Raw genomic sequence first — 19,089 nt, 5'->3', positions numbered from 1 at the left:
ACCAGCAGTCCTGGCTGACCAGGGAGGTCCCGACAGATTGGAAATTGGCCAATGTGATGCCCATCTATAAGAAGGGTCGGAAGGATGATCCAGAAAATTACAGGCCTGTCAGCTTGACTTCGGTGCCTGGGAAGCTGATGGAGCAGCTCATCCTGAGTGCCATCACACAACACATGTGGGACAACCAGATGGTCAGGCCCAGTCAGCATGGGTTTATGAAAGGCAGGTCCTGCTTGACAAATCCGATCTCCTCCTACGACAGGGTGACCTGCTTATTAGATAAGGGAAAGGCTATGGATATTAGTAACTTACTTTAGTAAGGCCTTTGACACCGTTTCCCACAGCATTCTCCTGGCAAAACTGGCTGCTCAAGGCTTGGATGGGCACACGCTTCGCTGGGTAAAAAACTGTCTGGATGGCCGGGCCCAAAGAGTTGTGGTGAATGGAGTTAAATCCGGCTTGCAGCAAGTCATGAGTGGTGTCCCACAGGGCTGGGTTTTGGGGCCGCTCCTGTTTAACATCTTCATTGATGATCTAGACAAGGGGATCAAGTGCACCCTCAGTGAGTTTGCAGATGACACGAAGCTGGGTGGGAGTGTTGATCTGCTCGAGGGTAGGGAGGCTCTGCAGAGAGACCTGGACAGGCTGGAGCCATGGGCTGAGGCCAACTGGAGGAGTTTCAATCAGGCCAAATGCCGGGGGCTGCCCTTGGGCCACAACAACCCCCAGCAGCGCTACAGGCTTGGGGAGGAGTGGCTGGAGAGCTGCCAGTCAGAGAGGGACCTGGGGGTGTTGATTGACAGCTGGCTCAACAGGAGCCAGCAGGGTGCCCAGGGGGCCAAGAAGGCCAATGGCATCCTGGCTTGTGTCAGCAATAGTGTGGCCAGCAGGGACAGGGAAGGGATCTTACCCCTGGACTCGGCACTGGTGAGGCCGCCCCTCGATTTCTGTGTTCAGTTTTGGGCCCCTCACTACAAAAAGGACATTGAATGACTCGAGCGTGTCCAGAGAAGGGCAACGAAGCTGGTGCAGGGTCTGGAGCACAGGTCGTACAGGGAGCGGCTGAGGGAACTGGGGGTGTTTAGTCTGGAGAAGAGGAGGCTGAGGGGAGACCTCATCGCCCTCTACAGCTACCTGAAAGGAGGCTGCAGAGAGCTGGGGATGAGCCTCTTGAACCAAGTAACAAGCAATAGGATAAGAGGTAATAGCCTCAGGTTGTGCCAGGGGAGGTTTAGACTAGATATTAAGAAGCATTTCTTTCCAGAAGGGGTTGTTAGGCGTTGGAATGGGCTGCCCAGGGAGGTGGTGGAGTCCCCATCCCTGGAGATGTTTAAGAGTAGGGTCGACATAGCGCTGAGGGATCTGGTGTAGTTGGGAACTGTCAGTGAGAGGTTAATGGTTGGACTGGAGGATCTTCAAGGTCTTTTTCAACCTAGATGATTCTTTTTGTGCACCAGTGATAAGTAACATAATTCTATCAGAGTGCTAATCACCATTTTAACAGTACTTAATACTTTGTTATATATAGTTTGCGTCACTCAAGAAAGCCAGGGAAATAAAAATTGCCCTGAAAAAAAAAAAAAATCTAGTCCAGAGGTGCTCTGTGACTAAACTTCAGTTTATGAACATCAAAAGTGAGAAACCACTGCATTTAAAAACAAAGCATCTGCAGTTCCATGAAATGTGCTATTACACCTGATGTGTGTTAAATTTGTTTACATGTTACTTTTTATAGTCAGCTTCAAACCAAGGCACTTAATCTTTCCTTAGGTAAGTGAAATGAATTAATTACTATCATATCCTAGACATATTTACACATTTTGTCATAACAGTAATTTACATGTCTTCTCAAAGAGAGAATTTGTAGAACTCTGAATATAAAAATACAGTTGAATACATTGTCTTAAAGCTTAAAAGCTCACCTAACTCAAATTATTCCTTAGTTCTATAGTAGCTGATTAAAACCAAACAGCTTTTTTCTCTGCACTAAATACACTTAAAATTAGGTCTAGTTCTTCCCTGCATCACAGCTACATGCATCACCTTGCCTCCAGTACATTAGAGGCCTAAATCCAAGAGAGTTTTAAGTTAAACCACTACAAGATCAACATATACACACACACACAAGATCAACAGCACCAGTTTACAGCCTGTAACATGCCTTCCACATAAAAAGCAGGAGGTAATTTGCATAGGACTCTCTGAAACCACATATTTTACATATATGAAAATTAATTACCACTCAGGGTATTTTCCACTGCAAAGGTGACATTTATAATGGAGAGTCTGGTCAGTTACACTTTAAGCACTTTACAAAGTACATTCAGAACAGGTTACCTTTAATTACAATATAGCATGTAAATCCTCACTGTCTTGGTCTGAGCAGAAACAAAATTAAACAGGAAAAGAGAAAGGTAAGATGATCTATACATCCTATCAGATGGAAAGCAGGCTTCAATACTGTTGTACTCACTTTCAAGTAACTCTAAATTCATCAGTGTTTTCATATTATAAAGTCAAAAGTAAGCTGTTTTGAAAAAAAAAAAACTAACCAAAGCACTACCCTGCTGCACTTTGTTGCATATGAAGCCTAGAATGCTTGCAACATGTTTAACACATACCCAAGTGTTTAGGTAAGTCTTCTTCATATGAACCTTCCTACAAGATCTCAAGTACCTGGAGATCACATGCAGGCCGTGACAAAATGACAAAGGAACAGTCTTATTTCAGGATGTCAGCAGTATCTTCTGTCTGTTCACTTATACTCACTTGGTGCTTTACGGGTTTTTTTTTCACATGACTACTGTATAAATACTTAATGCCAGGACCAGATTTCTGTGTGTTGAATAATATACCAGTAAGAACCTCTGGGTTCAACAACAAAAATAGACATATCTGACAGCTATTTTCCCCATTATATGATAGAGTATGCAACTAAGAACTGGGCAGCATACTGACTGCATTCCGATTATAACTAAGCCATCAAATTCAAGAAGACTTCCTGATTAAAACTAAGGACATTTTCATTAAAATACATTCTTCCTATCCTTCACTAACATAGCAGCACAGTTAACAACGTGCACACCAACTGCTCTAACTTCTATTTATGTAGTAAAGCACAGGCACTGGTATGCATGAGAATTAAAGTAAGAAAAGGGCTCAAACTGCTACAATTTATTACCTACATAAGGTTTTCTTCCAAGTGTAATCCCACTGAGCTCACACACAGTTATGTATTCACAAGACTTCAGTCAGTCAGTTACTGGGAAGACTTCTGAGTATCTGAGTTGTAAGCACTATACCATGGCTAAGCAAAACAGAATTACTTGCAGCCTGAGAATTTCATAAAGCAGCCAATTAAATGCATGAGGTAGTAAGACTAGAATCATGACAAAAAAATTATCTGTAATAAGGTAATGAGATCACCCTTGAATGAAGTATCAATATTTGGGCTACTTCTTGAACCAACAGTGCACAAAACCTGCAGCTACCTACTGTGACACTGTCAGTAACAAAAAAAAAAAAGAACACCCACCCATGTCAATATATCAGCACATTACAACTCCTCACACCCTAAAAAAATCCCTGCCATCACCATCTTGCATCTCTCTTGGCACTGTGAGAAAACTGCATAAAGGTCATGGTAAGCAAGCTTCACTTGCATTCTTACAGGTGGCTCCTCCAGATTAAAACTGAAGAGCAGCTGAGCAGTGGCACGTAAGACCTTTCAGTGCCTTTGCAGAACAGAACACTTCAGCTCCCACACCTCTGAAACCAACATTTTTCAGCAGTATGCAGCCACTTCTATTTAAAAACACAATAATACCTTGTGCTTACTGCTTATATACCTCAAACTGAAAATCAGAAGAAATACAGGATAACTGAACTACGTGGGAAAGACAGAATTGAGTAATACCCTCTCGTTTTCTGTAAAATATGCAGCTGCAGCAAAGAATTCAAAAGGAAAAAAAATCATGAAAGCTCAACTAAGTAGTTCTACATTCAAGCAAGCTTAAAATGATTTGCCAATTATATGGTCAAAAGTAAGAAGCTACAGTCAAAATCTGTCTTTTTTTTATATCATAACCTATTTTCCAAATGTATTAAGAAAAAATAATCTTTAATGTGAACTCGCAGTCATTTAACCAAGATTCAGCAAATTCTAAACCCACACACTTGATTTGTCATCTACGTGGCTGCTAAATCTGACTGAAAGACTGATGTGTTACCTTGTTATTATTTTTTGACAGATTTCTCTTGGGACTGCACAGCAAAGGAATGAGTATGTAGCCTATCTTACACAGGAAGGAGAGATTTTTATCCTTAAAAACAGGAGGTTCGCCCACATGATCACCTGGGACAAACTTGGCCAGTGCAAGCAGGCTAGAAGGTTATAGGAGCCTGGGAATGTTTAACATCAAGAAAGTAATTACAGCCCAGCAAGATCAGAAGGAATTACACAGGAAATGTGAATAGTAACCCTTTCATGCCAAAAAAATCATGAAAAAGTGAGCTCTCGGCTTCCAAACTATGAGGCTGTACAAACCGATTGCAAAATGCAGGAATGGAAAAAACACTATATATTACTAGGCTATAAATTCCCAACGATGTGATAAAGCTATACTTCCAAGAAAAGAACAAAACCTCTGGTCTGTCTTCTTGCCATGTATACACAGTATAATTAAAGCCCAGAAGAAACATGAAAACATTTCAAACACCACATAAGAATGGTCAGTTGTCTCTCCTGAATTTTTTCTTTTAATTTTATGCTGACCAAAGAGCATCCTCCCTAGAAGGTGGTCAAACATCTTGTTCTTATTTAGTTATGGGAAACTTCTTTCCAAAATAAATAGTACATTATCCAAGCAAGAATGCTAACTCTCAGTTATCTATTCCATAAAAATGAATCTCCCAAATTCTGAAATAAACCCCATAGCTCAGCAGAATGGTCTCAAGCTACCCTATGTAGTTGGTGAAGCAATTTCTGTTCTCCAGGGAATCTGAGTAATCTGACTGCAGTTCAATCTAGTTACAAAGCCTCCAAGTGCCAATATGGAAAGTGAACAGTGATCATACATGCATGCTCTTCACACAGACCTGGGAACCATCTTAATGAATCGGGAAACTTTTTTTACGTTTCCCACTAAGGAAAAATGCATTCCTTTATATCTACCAACAATAATGCCGCAAAGTATAAGCACACAACCCTGATCAGACAAAAAATGAGCAATAAAGCAAATAAACACTAGTGTTTTTATGAATTTGTTGAAGACTGTGATAAATATATTCTCATTGTAGTAAACAAAATAGGCTCCCCTAAAATGAGTATTACTGTATATCTGAAATACCTAAAAATGAGAAAGACACTTTTATGATAAAAAAAAGTCCATACACTATCTTATTTAAACAACATGCTTCTTTAGTTGTTCTTAAAATTACAAATCAGAACAGCATCATCACACGTTGCATTTGCAGCGCATCTACATATCAGCACTCCAGCTTTTCTTCCACCTTGTCACTCAGGTGTTGCCCTCTGCCTTCCTTTACTACCAAAGTCTTTCTTTCCTCATCTGTCTGTTGGATTCTATTTTGTTTCCTTTTCCTTACCTTCACATCTTAAGGCAGGCCTTTGCCATCACTAATGCCACATGCACAGCCAACTCCTACATGATTTCAGTCTACTCAACTACCTGCTCAGTGGAATCGCTAAGAAAATCAAGGGGGTGGGGTGGGGTGGGGTAGCACATAAGAATTTCAAGCATGGTCATGCAAACAAGGCAGATACAGTGCATCAAAGAAGTAGCAATGAAGAAGGTCAAAAAGTCATTGCAGACATTATGGCCTGCACAAGTAACTGTAACACCCACTCTTCAAGAGATAAAACTGAAATATGAAACAATTATATTTTCTATTATTTTACTGAGATAGAGGCTGAAAAGAGACAAGCACTGTGACCTCATTCTGGAGACAAAGGGAAATTTCCATTTTCTCCTGTGCTAAACTAAATCCCACTTCTAAGGGTTGGCGATTTGCAAAACCAAACTGAACTAACTCTCCCAGTCAATACACGTTCTTCTGAGATTAAAGTCACTTCTCCTAAATTTGCCCGTCTCCACAGCAGATTAAACATTCAGCAGTACAACATCCATACAAAATGTTAGCCAAAAAAACTGCAACTGTAGATGAGCCACTAAATTTTCAACGACTATAAGCTCAAATCTATCCACAGCACATACAGTTTACTGATCAGTCAGAAAAACTTCTCTATTGTTGCAAGTCATTCTGTGTTCAAAGGACTTGTACATGTAGAGCAAAAATACTTCCAGTGATACTGCTGTTGCTTTTCTAGTGAGCTACAACAGTTCCAATGTGCATAAAACTAAAGCCTTTCGTTCAGCAAGGTGAACTGACCTGTCTGAAGTCTGTTAGAAGCCACAAGCTAACTACAAGGACTCTTACCATGCAAACAAATTGATGGCAATAACATTGATAGGTGTTTCCCATACCTTCCAAATGTAGGCAACACATCAAAAGCCGAGCATTCCTTTCAATACATAAATTCATAACTGAGTCATCTCCCAAGACCCTGATGCAGCACTGTGGCTCACAACAGTGTGCACCACTAACATCAGATTCCTTTGTAAATTAACGTTTTCCACTAGACCACATCTGTTCTTTACGAAACCTCCTTAGAATTTATATTTGAAAACTAGTAATGTACCAGTACTAATGTTTTTTTAATGGAGAAGTTACTAGCATTTATCTTATTTCCAGAAAGAAATACAATTAACTTGAAACCTGAGAGTAAAGAATGTTATATTCTGGGCCTGTGAGCCTACTTTATAACGCAAAAAATGAATTCCAAAGATACTAGTTTTGAAAATTATTAAGCTTCTAAATACGATTATTTGTAATACAACTAGATTTCAACAGAGAATTAAAAACTTCTTCTTTTGGGGGCATCTACAGTCAGTCAACTTCACGTGTGTGTTAATATTCTCACCCAGTCTCTTCCTAACTGTGAGTATACAGACTAAACATTTTCTATTTCTCAATATAAAGCAGGTTTCTAAATATAATTGCCAAAGACTGAATTATTAAATAACTACACCATTCACACATGAGTATTGACGAGAGAGGCTGCTAAAGAAAACCTGAAACTCTTCTCTGTAAATATCCTCCAAGAAAGCATGCATGGTTATTCTGTGCCAACCAGTACTAACCAATACAAATTTTTGAAGTTTATCTATTAACTTTTCATTATTAATTAACATTTTGGAAAAGGTCTTTCCAGTGTTTCATGTATGAAATGTTATAAAGTGAAAATTAAAGCTTTTTTCATTATTGAACAGCACACACTTTAAAACATAATTGTACTTAGATAAAAAAACTTATACTGCCCAAGATTATTATTTCTCCCATCACCAAAATCTCCAAGGGTTAAGTAAGACCTGGGATACTTAGCCTGTCCTATTTCCCTGATACGACAGGACAATTGAAATAGTATATAGGTACACTATCCAAATGATGACTTTTTTAAAAACTTTTTTTCTAGGCAGAAGATGCTTTGCAAATTATTAGGTATCACAATCAAAACATCACTCTGTTTCCTTGGCTTCCATTTTTGATGATCCAATTAAAGTTTACCGCTCCACAACTTCTATTATCAGTATTTTATAGTTCTTGATTTTTTTTTGGTTTTTCCCAAAATGAACAGCTTCCTGAAACAGGAAGAGACATACGCAGAACAAACCAATTCTATAGTCAGAAGTTTCCATCAACTTAGCAGTATTCTTTGTCTAAGGAATTTTTCTGCTTCTCAGAAGCTGATTAGCTAAATATCAAAGATATATGCATTTCTGTAAGTGCAGTTTGATTTTAAAATCAAAAAAGAAAAATAAGTTCTACTTTAATCTTGACTATGAAAATAAGATTTGTGTCTCAAAAGTAAAAAAAAAAAAATCACTTTCCAGTGAACATCAATATTATATACCAATTGTTTGAAGATTTTTAGGTGCAAAAACACCTTCAAAAATGTTTCAAGACTTTACAGTGAATTTGATCAATTACATCTTAATGTTTCAGACCAGCTCTCCTTGCAATACAAAACTATCTTCACAGCATGCTGTGAAGTTTTTAATTGAAGTAGGTTTAATATATGCATGAAATGACCAAAAAAAACCCAAAACAAGTATGATTTGCAGATCTTGATCTAACCTAAATGGAACCTACAGTTTCATGCTTCTTTTAAAGTGACATCTTACCATGTAAAAGAAACCTTACAAATACTTATGATTAAATGATCTAAAAAAAAAAAGTCTTAACACAGAATCCATAATTTATAAGTTTTTCTAACATTTTTTATGTGTTCACACAGTCTTTCAGACACTGCAGTAAACAAAAGAATTTGACAGCCAGGTGAAAAATACCTGGAAGAAATTAAGTACAGGACAGAATTAAATGATGCTAACCAAACACACCGAACTGTTACAGTTTCAGCATCTCACCTTAAGCAAAAGAACATGCCCTAAACTGGACAGAAGTGCAAAATCCTGCACCGGACTGGAGTTACTCACTGTCTCAATAACCCTCACAGCAGCTGTTGAACAAACCTGGCTTCCTTTATATTTAGGAAATCAAAGAGGCTTCACTCAATCCTCCTGGAGCAGCTCTGACCACAGTTATTTCCAGACTTGTCACTTTCAAGCTGCTGAAATTAGCTACCTAACCAAGCAACTCAACATGCTACAGCTAACAGGCAAGCTAGTTTATCCTGTTTTCTTTTAGCAGTGCATTTACATTGTTCATCAGCAAAAAACAGGGGGAGATTTGTTCTCAGATCTGAAGAGCATACTCCAGTCATGACTTTGTAACAAGCCCTGAGAACAGAACATGTACATTCGATATCTTATGATGCTTTTGACAACTTACCCCACTATACTAATTGCTTTTTTAAAAATGTCAGACTTTTTCATTAGATTCTGATTAAGCGCACAATGAGATATATTCCTTCTATTTCAAATCCCATCTCTTCAGAAAACGGTAAGAGCTACTACAGTCACCACTAGAATATGAAGACCCAAAGCAGGAGACAAAATGTTTTTCTAAAACACTAATATAAGATTAAGAAGCATTGTCTCAAGAACAGGCAGAAGATTTCTTGCTATCCTCACCTGCAGATTATTATATAAGTAATGCTTTTTCATCACAGGAAAGAAAAGAATTCCTCAGGCTCCACAAAGTATAAAGTAAATCATTATACATATAAGACAACAGAGAATTGGCACAACTTCCAAATACTGCAACCTGCAATCAAAACTACTGCAAATTACATCACATTTATGTTTTTATAAACTATACTGTGGCAATATATATTCTTGAAGTGCAGGTAGAGGATGAGTGAAATAGAAAAAGATGTGAGAAAGACAAACAAACCAGCAATCATTCTACAAACTAACAAATTACACAAGGTGTTTTCACAAATGGCCCCTTAATCAAGGCAAAGACAAAATACTTCCAGTCTTCAGAAAAAAAAAAGTCATCCATTAACTTTTGAAGCATTTTGATCATTACAAAAGTGAAAAGAAATAAAGCAAAGCAACAAACTTCTCCAGGATTCCACATACATCTGGCACCCACCTGCTTATGCAAAGACTGGCAACATATAGTGGTGCCTTTTAAATGCGTATTTTTCAAATGGCAACAATCCCCAAATAACAAAGCTTGGCTTTCAGATGTTCCAACCCTAAATAACGTTTAAAGTTGGCTATTATTTTATGCTTATCATCCCTGACAGAGCACCTCTCAGTTACTAAAGTTTTTGTGCCTTAACAAGGGAATTCCATTTTTAAGATTCATACAGAGAAAATGTTTCAGTATAAAACGTGGCTATTCTAAGCCAGGAACACATCCCGCAGGTCACTAAGCTACCGTCTTTCAGGCAAGTTCTCCATAATTAAGGTATCAATTATAATTTCACATGCATATTTTATTTTATAAATAAACTCCGTTTCCACAATTTGAGCTGTGGGAAAGAATGCCTGCGTCAACGTACCAACCCTTGAAGCACAGCAAGTTTTGAACTGAATGCCAACTCTAAATGTTATAATATGGATTCTAGCAAGGAAAAAAATAGGAGGAAGATTTCCCCCTCACTCCCCAAACCCCCACAAGCCTTCTGAATCTTTTTATTCCTGTCACAGCACCTCCCTGACATCTGCTCTTTGCCGCTCTAGAGCCAAATACAACAAATTTAAGTCAATCTGTTGCTAAACACACCAAAAGTAAAAACTGCAGCCTCCATTAAGTGGAGTGAAAAGGACGTTTCAGTGGAAATGAGCAAAAGCTGATTCTGTAGTCTTTTCCCGCTGCACACTGCTTTTGATGCTTTTATCACAGAGTTTTGTATTTGAGTTTGATAGAGACTGAAAGCAAACACAGTTTCTAGGACTTGAACCATGCCAAGAGAAAAGACTGGCAGAGCGACAAGCATGCTCGTTTAATTAAGATACCCCCACTGCTATTTTTTTATGACTTTTTACATACTTGCTGGAAGTTGGCTGGATGACATAGAAGGTCGGTATTAGCTCATCTCACCCTCCCTAAATATTCCATCACTATAGGTACAGAACAAACTTGTGTACCGACTTGGATTAAATTACTGCAGGAACACCTACTTAATGCACGAACCCAGGCAACAGAAAAACCGAAGCTGAACAGAACAGTGTCTCACTAGTGGCAAGTCACAAAACCAACTGCCCTACATAATTCCTCTCCAAGTTGATGAGGACCCCAAGGTGACTTCCCAAAACTTCTTCCTCAATGTCCCCACTTACAAGAAAAACAAAGTAAATCAGGGGGTGCTACCAATAGAACTAGACATAGTACCTGGGGGGTATTTCACACCTAGACATAACCTAACACAGGGATAGAGAACAAATTACTGAGATGCTATAACTATTTCTCCTGTAAACAAACTAGGGACGAACTGAATTCTTTTACTCCCACCATCAATACATAGTTTTTAGATGAGCTTTACTAAAAATCATGACAGAAAAAATAATCTTATAAATTACAAAAAGCTGAGGGACTATATTCTTGCAGGAAAAAAGGTAGCCTGAACCTGTGTAAATATTCTTGCACTCTAAATTATCCATTTTCTATTAGAATTTTCCTTAATTAAAATTATCCCTAGACTACAAAGCTCACTGTCTTATCAATTTATTAAGAAATACATCCTTTCTCAAGTCTTTTTTTCAGTTTGTCAGCCTAATTTCACAGAATGTCCCCTTACTCTTATAGCATGAACCAACAGAACAAAAGCTCCTGAATTACTTTTCTCAAACCATTCATCATTCTGTGTACTTGTGTTATACTTCATCATATTCATTGCCTTTCAAAGGCTAAACAATTTTTTTTTTCAATTTCTCTTTATACAAGCAAATTTCTATTGCCATAGACCACTCTTTTAGCCTTTTCTCTGAATCTCCTCACCACCTTCCTTTTTAGAGGCAGCATCCAGAAACACATACACTGTGATGGCATGCTATGTGACAGTAAGATATTGATTTTTACCACAGGATTTTATTCCCCATGCTATTCTCCATCACACTTTGTTTACTATGATTGCAAGTACAAACACCGACATCAGAAGTTAAGAGAGTTCTCAGAAACAAGATTCTTAACACACAGTCCCCTATTTTGAATATGTGGCACTAGGAACATGTAAAAACATTATTTCAGGCCAGGTAGTCTTTGTTTTCTTGTCCTTCAGCATCATTTCTTCCTCATATCTCACCCATTACAGCCCACAAATCTGTGTCATATGCTTATCAGGATATCCTCCCAGAAAATCACTGGTTTACAAGAGAACATAACACAGGCTAAGCAAATGTAACTGCCCTAAACTGCAGATATGCGGACTTTTCACCTTTAGGCTTTCAACAAGGCACCAGGTATGTTTTGGTGCAAGAACAAGTCTGTAATGTAATACAGCAGACCTGTCCTTTGAAAAAGTTAAGAGTCCAATAGAAAATATAAGACATGCGTATATGGAAGACAAGAACACTCTACATCTCATCCTATAAGAACTACGGAAAACATATAACATCCCTAAAGTAACTTACTAAAATAGCATAAAATATGATAGATACTATATTGACCCTTAGGGGGTACATATCTAGCCAAAACTAGACAAGTTTCCAAGAAAAAGGTATATTTGAAGATCTGAAGTCACAACTTCCTATCATTATTTTTCTCTAGAAGCTAAAAAAATCAAGAGAATCAAAAGTCTAATATTTATTCCTCCCCCCCCCCCCAATCATGAACAGTATTCTAAAATTTGTTTAATATTGCCATTTAGGAAAAAACATAATAGTGTGATTGACCCAACTCTCTTAAACACTCCGCTAAAATAAGAAACTATTTGAGGAAAATAACAAAACCCAGCTGAAGGCATTTGGGTGGTCTCAGTTTCAGTCCTGTAATACAGAACAGTCCCTTCTTTCTAAATCTCATACCAATCTGTTTTCCTTCTTCGGTGAAGCCTCAAAATATTTTGATGACAAAAGAAATAAAACCTATATTATTAATTTAGGACATTTTACTAGTAGACTGGTAACTTCAAAGTGCTTGATTCATCATACCCAGAGCACACTTATATACACAACAGAACTACGCAAGTTTTTATACACTGTTCCTTTTCGATTTCCTAACAGTATTTGGGGGTTTTACCTTTAAGACAGCGCATATCATTAGTGGTGACTGAATGCCAATATTTAAACTTTACTGCCTTGCTTCTTAAGACATGGATCTATCTACCTTATTTCTTCCCCACCTGTTCTGGTTTCACTGAGCTGAGCAAGACCAAGAACAGTCAGAAGCTCATGTCTTGGTGTATGGAGCACTACTTCACTGAAACAGCAGCCTGATATAAATCTAAGATTATAGGCACTCACAAAAAATTGCCAGTTTGTAACCTCACTCAGGGAGGCTAACCAGTCAAAGACAGCCAAAAAATCCACTAAAATTAAGTTTTGTATTGTTACTATTTAAAAATTGATGACATGCAGAAGACTGAAGAGTGCTCAAAACTACACAAATCAGTAGCAGGAACATCCTGATTTTCTATGGTTCATCCAAAAGAACGATGAATATATAAGTGAAGTGGCAAAGAAGCATGGGTACAACAGAAATTGCATTAGTCTAAGCTGCAATTTATTGCCATGCATCATTTTCAGAACTCTGTCCCTAGGGAAAGGTCCTTAGAAGAGAAGAGAACAAAGAGTCCCTTGCAATTCTTCCTTACAATGGATGAATAATGCACCAAAAAGTAAGACAACACACCTTTAAGGGTTTGTTTGGTTTGGTTTCTGCTTTTGGGTCACGTAAAACCATTAAATACTTCCTACAGACATTTCAACCTTCAGTTACTCATAGTATAGTGCTTCACGTCAAAGGCCGAGTGTGGAAACATTGTTCTGACTGATCTGCCAGTAAAACCTCAAAGAAACTGCAAAACTACTCCATGAAACTGGAACTTAGAAGCCACCTAATATCCCAAACCAATTTCACTGATAAGTCCTAGTAAGTCTGCCAGAAGTGGTTTCTTTGCCCCCCCCCCAACTCCTATACCTACTTGAATCAAGTTTTCAGAGCTGCTTTTCCACCTATTCTGCACCTGCTTCCCCTGGCAAATACCCAAGCAAGCCACAAGAATACTCCTGCCTCCCCAGTGACTTGTTAGGATAGAGGCATTTCAGCAGCGCTGGAATAGCCCAGATCTGAAGCTCATCTCAGCACATGACCCCTTCTTGGCATTAGCCATGATACTTTTTCTAAACCACCAACCTTGGACTTAGACTTTCTGAAAAACAGTAACAGGCTAAGCCACAGAATGAAACTGCAGGACACATACACAGAAATTAATATCCTATAGCAGTCTCTAAAAGTCCCACTTCAAAAATATATATATATATATATTCATTACTCAATACTGCATAATGTTACTCTTTCTATGATCCTGTGAAAAAAACCCTCAACATTTTGCAAAAAATAAAGCTTATTTCTTTTAAAAAAAAAAAAAAAAGCTTCACCACAAATGAAATGACCACAGTGCATTGCAACTGTGGAAGATGCATCAAGCTACATATTATATGCTTTCTTTTCCATCTGTACAATAGTTGAAAGTATACTGGCAGCGCAATAACTAAGGCTGTTCTGGCATAAGGACATCAGCTAGCCTCCCTTCAGTCAAGGGTTTCAGTACTGAAAAAAAGATGCAAGGAAGAACTTTGTATCAAACAGTGATACAAAGAATAGTTCAGTTTAGGTGAGGAAATAGTTATTTCCTAAAATGGTAAAAGACTGAAGTGACAAACCAAATACAGTCTCTTCTTAATTTATGTACTTTCATGTGCTTAGTACACAGTACAGTTCTACTACAGTTAGTTTTATGGTGTTTTGATTACATTTTTGATATTAATTAGGAATAATTATCCAATTAAGATGTATTGCTTCACAAACCATAATAACATTTCCTATAACATTTAATTACATCATAAATACCCATGAAATCAGTCCTTAAAAAATATAATACTTAAATATTACTTATACTAGGTTTAATCAGCTTATTAAGGACAAATCAATACCTGCAAATACAGTACTATAATAAGTCAAAACCACATTTAATTAGCAAATATCACATGAAGAACAGGATGGTTTCTATCCCGCTGTTCTGTGTGTTTTCACAAAGGGTGACAAGACCCGTAGTAATACAGAGCAAATACAGTACAAAGAAGACAACATTCTCCAAATGCCATTTCCTCTTTGTTATACCAGCAAGAGGAACTATGGAATTGAAAAATTATCACAACTTCTTATTTTCAAAGTTAAAAAAAAAAAAAAAACATTAAAGATCTACACTATATATATTCTTTTTAACTGTTACATTGTGAAGAAGTTTGCATTTCATTCAACTTCGATAACAACAACATGGAAATACACTTCACAAGAAAGTGCGCAGCTATTATTCAAGGATCACTGGTCTCTTACTTGCCAATATTAGTCTTATAGAAATATATGTTCATGTTTTAAATTTTGTTTAAAAAAAAATATATTTTTAAGTAAAAACATGTTCTAGATCTCTGCAAGTGAATTATAATGATAAACATGAAGTATTAAGTCTAAGCAAATAAGGACAAAATCTTAACTTGACTGCAGATGAGGATGAGTACCAAGACATCCTTTACTGCTGCTGAGCCACTAATAACTTTTATAGAAATTCTGAAAACAATTTCATTGGAATACACTCCCACTGGAATATGCCCTCAATGACATTAAAGAATTTTTAAAAATGCAAACCAAAAAACAGCAACTCAACACAGAGACAAAAAACTGTCTACGTAAGAAAGGAAGTACATACATGGTGACCAAATCTTTTTCTTCCTTGATCACATTTAACCAGAACAGTGAAAACAAGATTCCAAACCACTTTGTAGTATTTTCTCAGTCCAGTTTTACAAAGGGAAAAACATAGAAACTTAAGGGAAAGAACACACTGAAAAATTTCCATTAAAGGATGCAAAATTAAAATGCATCAGCTACCTAAGGCTGTCTAAATCTACTAATATAACCTGTGCTAACCATGTAGCAGCTTACCACAATTAAAAGCAGGCAAGCTACCTACATCTACCAGTGGAAAGAACCACAGCTTACTATAAGCCATTTCTTTGTGTTCAGACAGTCACAGAATATTAGAATATTCTGCAACGATATTAACCATATTCTTTCAACACACCCACCTTACACATCCTGCTGCTGCTATAGCCAAGAAAATATTTCATCCATCTCAATTCCTATTTCAAGGAAAACCAAAAACAGAAAGTCCCAATATCTCAGGAAATTATTTAGCAAAGGGCAAGAAAATCACATTAAATAAAAAACCAGAGGCATACATTTTAGGAAGTAGTAAATAAACAAGAATTCTACTAAAACAATACTTACTCTCAACACAGTGGCATCTCCTCTGAGGCTTACCATACATTAACAGTACTTCAGATTAGAAACTGCGATAATACATATTTAAATAAACATTGCTAAAATAACTGATAAAGTTCACACATTCCTGATTTGACCACATACTTTTAAAACTCTGTAAGCTTCTATAACTGTAACTGCAGTAATATTTTCAGCCAACTTCAAAGTTGTACTTGCGCCATTTGACCATTTCACTCTTAAGAATATCTACCTCATGAGGTGCAAGTAAACACATGAAACCATCAGCAGTTTCATAGACATTTAAAACATTAAACCACTTCCATAAATAACTTATTACCTCTGCATATAAAAATCCTTGAAGCACCCCAAGTCATGGATGAAGAAGACTTCTTCTGTCTAATGTAGCGTAATCACTGAACCTGTACATCAGAAACATATATGTATGACAATCACTACATACATCTAAAATTTTATGTGGGAAAGTCACAAAAAAATCTCATCATATGCTGTCACTGTCATTGCTAGTTCCATTATTCTGACAAATGAGATGTAGAGGATATATAGGGAACCAATATTTCCTTCATGAATGCCTTGAAAAACACTTTAATTACAAAATCTATTACTTTAACAGCCTACCCAAAAGTTAAAAACATTTGAACCATTCCATAGAGCTAGTTTTCCTCTGATATTCATTACCATTACCCAGTAATATTTTAAACAAATATTATATCAGATCATCACAAAAAATAATTTAAACATACACCATAACTGTCATAAGCTTCCTTCCCCTTTCTGATTTCTGACAAACTACATTTGAAAAAATCCAATTCTTCTAGCTACTGAAGCAGAAAAAAACATGCACTCATCCCTGAAATGTTGCTTTGCTTAAAAGTAACTTTTTTTAAAAGTTAACTTAAATGACCATTGAAAATAACTAGCTATAATAAGGTTAGACCAAAAAAAAAAAAAAAAAAAAAAGAAAAAGAAGCAGCTCAGTATTTTGGTTGCTGAACAGCCCTGTGAAAATACAAAAAAACCCTGCAAAAACTACTGTGATCCAAGGGAGCTGTGTACCTTATGTTATCCTTCTCTTTCCTTTTCATTAAAGAATAATATGAAAGACCATTTCTAATGGCGTATCACTGGTTCAAATAAATCAGTACAAGCAAATTCAAGATTATAATTTATAAACTAAGCCAGCTAAATTACACAGCATGTAAGGGCTAGACTGTCGACTGAGACTTCAACACACACTAAAAAATCTCCACGATACAGCTAACATGGAGAAAAAGAAAGGAACTGAGCACAAGGCAGTATGACTTGAAGATAAAAAGACTGCCACTAAAAAGTAATATTTATCACATCAATGTTAATTCAGGCACAGAACTAGGCAAGTCTTTTAACAAAGCATGGCTTTTGGATATAAGAAATTTAAACAAGCCAATCTCTCACACTGTTTCAAATCCAGAATGCTGCAGACATTACTGCAGTCTTTCCAAAACTCTCTTACTTCCCTCCTTATTTTACCAATGCCAGCCACATCAGATCACTGAGAACTCCGGGCATTTATTTCACTGTTGCCAATATAAAAAGTTCTAATGGATTCATAAGCCAGCAGGCCTCAGCACCAGTTAAGCACACACCTCCATTAACTGCATCTATTTCTGCAGCCACTGAGTAAACAAGAACCCTTCCGCTCTCAGGTTCCTTCCCAAACCTAAGGAGGCCGAGCGCACTGCATGTAATATTTGTACTTTTATGGAAGCAGCGGCAAGGTTTATGAAGCAGCGCTCAGGTCTGAGAGCCCGGAGCGCAGCTCTGACTCCGGCTGGCGGGGGGATTCCACGGGAGCCAAACGCTTCCACGTCTCCGCGCCACAAAACCTGAGGGCATCTACTGCCATCCCTCGCCTACGCAACGTTTTATGTCCACGTGTCCTAAAAAAAAAAGTGTAAGTGAACCGCAGAAATAACTTTCGCGACTTGCAGAAACCTTTCTGCAGATCTTTATTATCTCATCCGATAAGTACAGCCACACCCGCTCGCTGCTCCCGTGTTCGCAGGGGGCAGACACCACCCAAAACAGGAGTCCCCAAGCCCAGCCCCGCGCTCACCCGGCGCCGGGAGGCAGCCGCCACCTCAAAGGCCGCCCCGGCCCAGCGCTGCGGCGGCCCCGCAGGCCGCGCAACGGGCTCTGGAGGGACGGGGCGGGGGGGGGTGGCGGGGGGGTGGAGGGGCGGGCGCGGCGAGCGGGCCCGCACGCACCCCGGCGGACCGCGGGCGCGCTGCCGGCCGGGGCCGGCCCTGCTGCAGTGGGCGAGCCCTCCCTCCGCCGGCCGGAGGCACGGCTCAACCGCCGGCTCGGGACCCGCCTCCCGTCACCGGGCAACTCAAGGGCCCCGGCGGCGCAGGGCCACAGCGGCAGGGCCGGGCCTAGCGAGGGACCCCTCGGGCTCGTCGACAGACAGGACGGGCCGGGGAAGGTGCCCACCTCCGCCCGGCGCTGGCGCCGGGAGCCGCTGCCCCGCCGCCTCCTACTTCCCGGCCGCCAGCGGGGCGGCCTCCCCAGCCCCGCACCACCGCCGCCCGGCTCCGCGGCTACCGCGGCCGCCCCCGGCGTCCCCCGCCCCCACCCACCCCGAGCCGCGGCCCCCACCGCCGCGGGGGGAAGGGAACTTACAGACGCGGCCCGCTGCGTGCCTGCGTCACGCCTCCGCGACGTCACGGCAACGGCGCGGTGTGGCGTCACACCCCGCGGGAAGGCCGGGCCGGGCGGGCGGGCAGCCCCCCCTCGCCCGCGGCGCAGGCGCAACGGCGCCGCTGGGGGAGGGGTGTTGGCGGGAAAGCAGCGGCCGCTCCTGCGGGGGTGACGAGAGGCGGTGGCGGGAGCGCGGGCCCCGGGCCTGCGCTTGTTGCCGCGCCCGGGCCTCAGCCCCGCCGCCCCGGGGACGCTGGCTTATGTGGCTGACCCCTCTGGCACCGCTGCGCTTGGAGTGAGGCCTTCCCTTCCCAAACAACCGCCGGTGTGGGGGGAACCGTGCTCCCAGCCGGCCCCCAAACAGACTGTCATCGTGCTGTGGCTTAGGGGAGGCGG

The 19,089-nt window shown here is 39.7% G+C and overlaps 1 protein-coding gene across 4 annotated transcripts in view; it reads right to left on the bottom strand.

Moving 5' to 3' along the window:
• Positions 1-18,762, bottom strand: part of ZNF438 (zinc finger protein 438) — a 58,395-nt gene extending 39,633 nt beyond the window's left edge. For 2 of the 4 annotated variants that reach the window (XM_074900034.1, XM_074900037.1), the window contains exons 1-2: positions 18,676-18,708; positions 16,334-16,415 (exon numbers count right to left, since the gene is read on the bottom strand). Coding sequence is in view for 1 of the 4 variants with exons in the window: in XM_074900036.1 (XP_074756137.1) it covers positions 16,334-16,370 (37 nt within the window). In the remaining 3 variants the exon portion in view is untranslated. Of the gene's footprint in view, positions 1-16,333; positions 16,416-18,675 lie in introns of those variants that run through there. The other 2 variants (XM_074900036.1, XM_074900035.1) reach the window with 2 other exon arrangements.
• Between the last annotated feature and the right edge of the window lie 327 nt (positions 18,763-19,089).

This window comes from Athene noctua, chromosome 2 (assembly GCF_965140245.1).
Source record: "Athene noctua chromosome 2, bAthNoc1.hap1.1, whole genome shotgun sequence".
In the NCBI taxonomy this organism is placed as follows: domain Eukaryota; kingdom Metazoa; phylum Chordata; class Aves; order Strigiformes; family Strigidae; genus Athene; species Athene noctua.
Note: the sequence above shows the minus strand (reverse complement) of the source record. Positions and strands in the feature narration are given on the sequence as shown.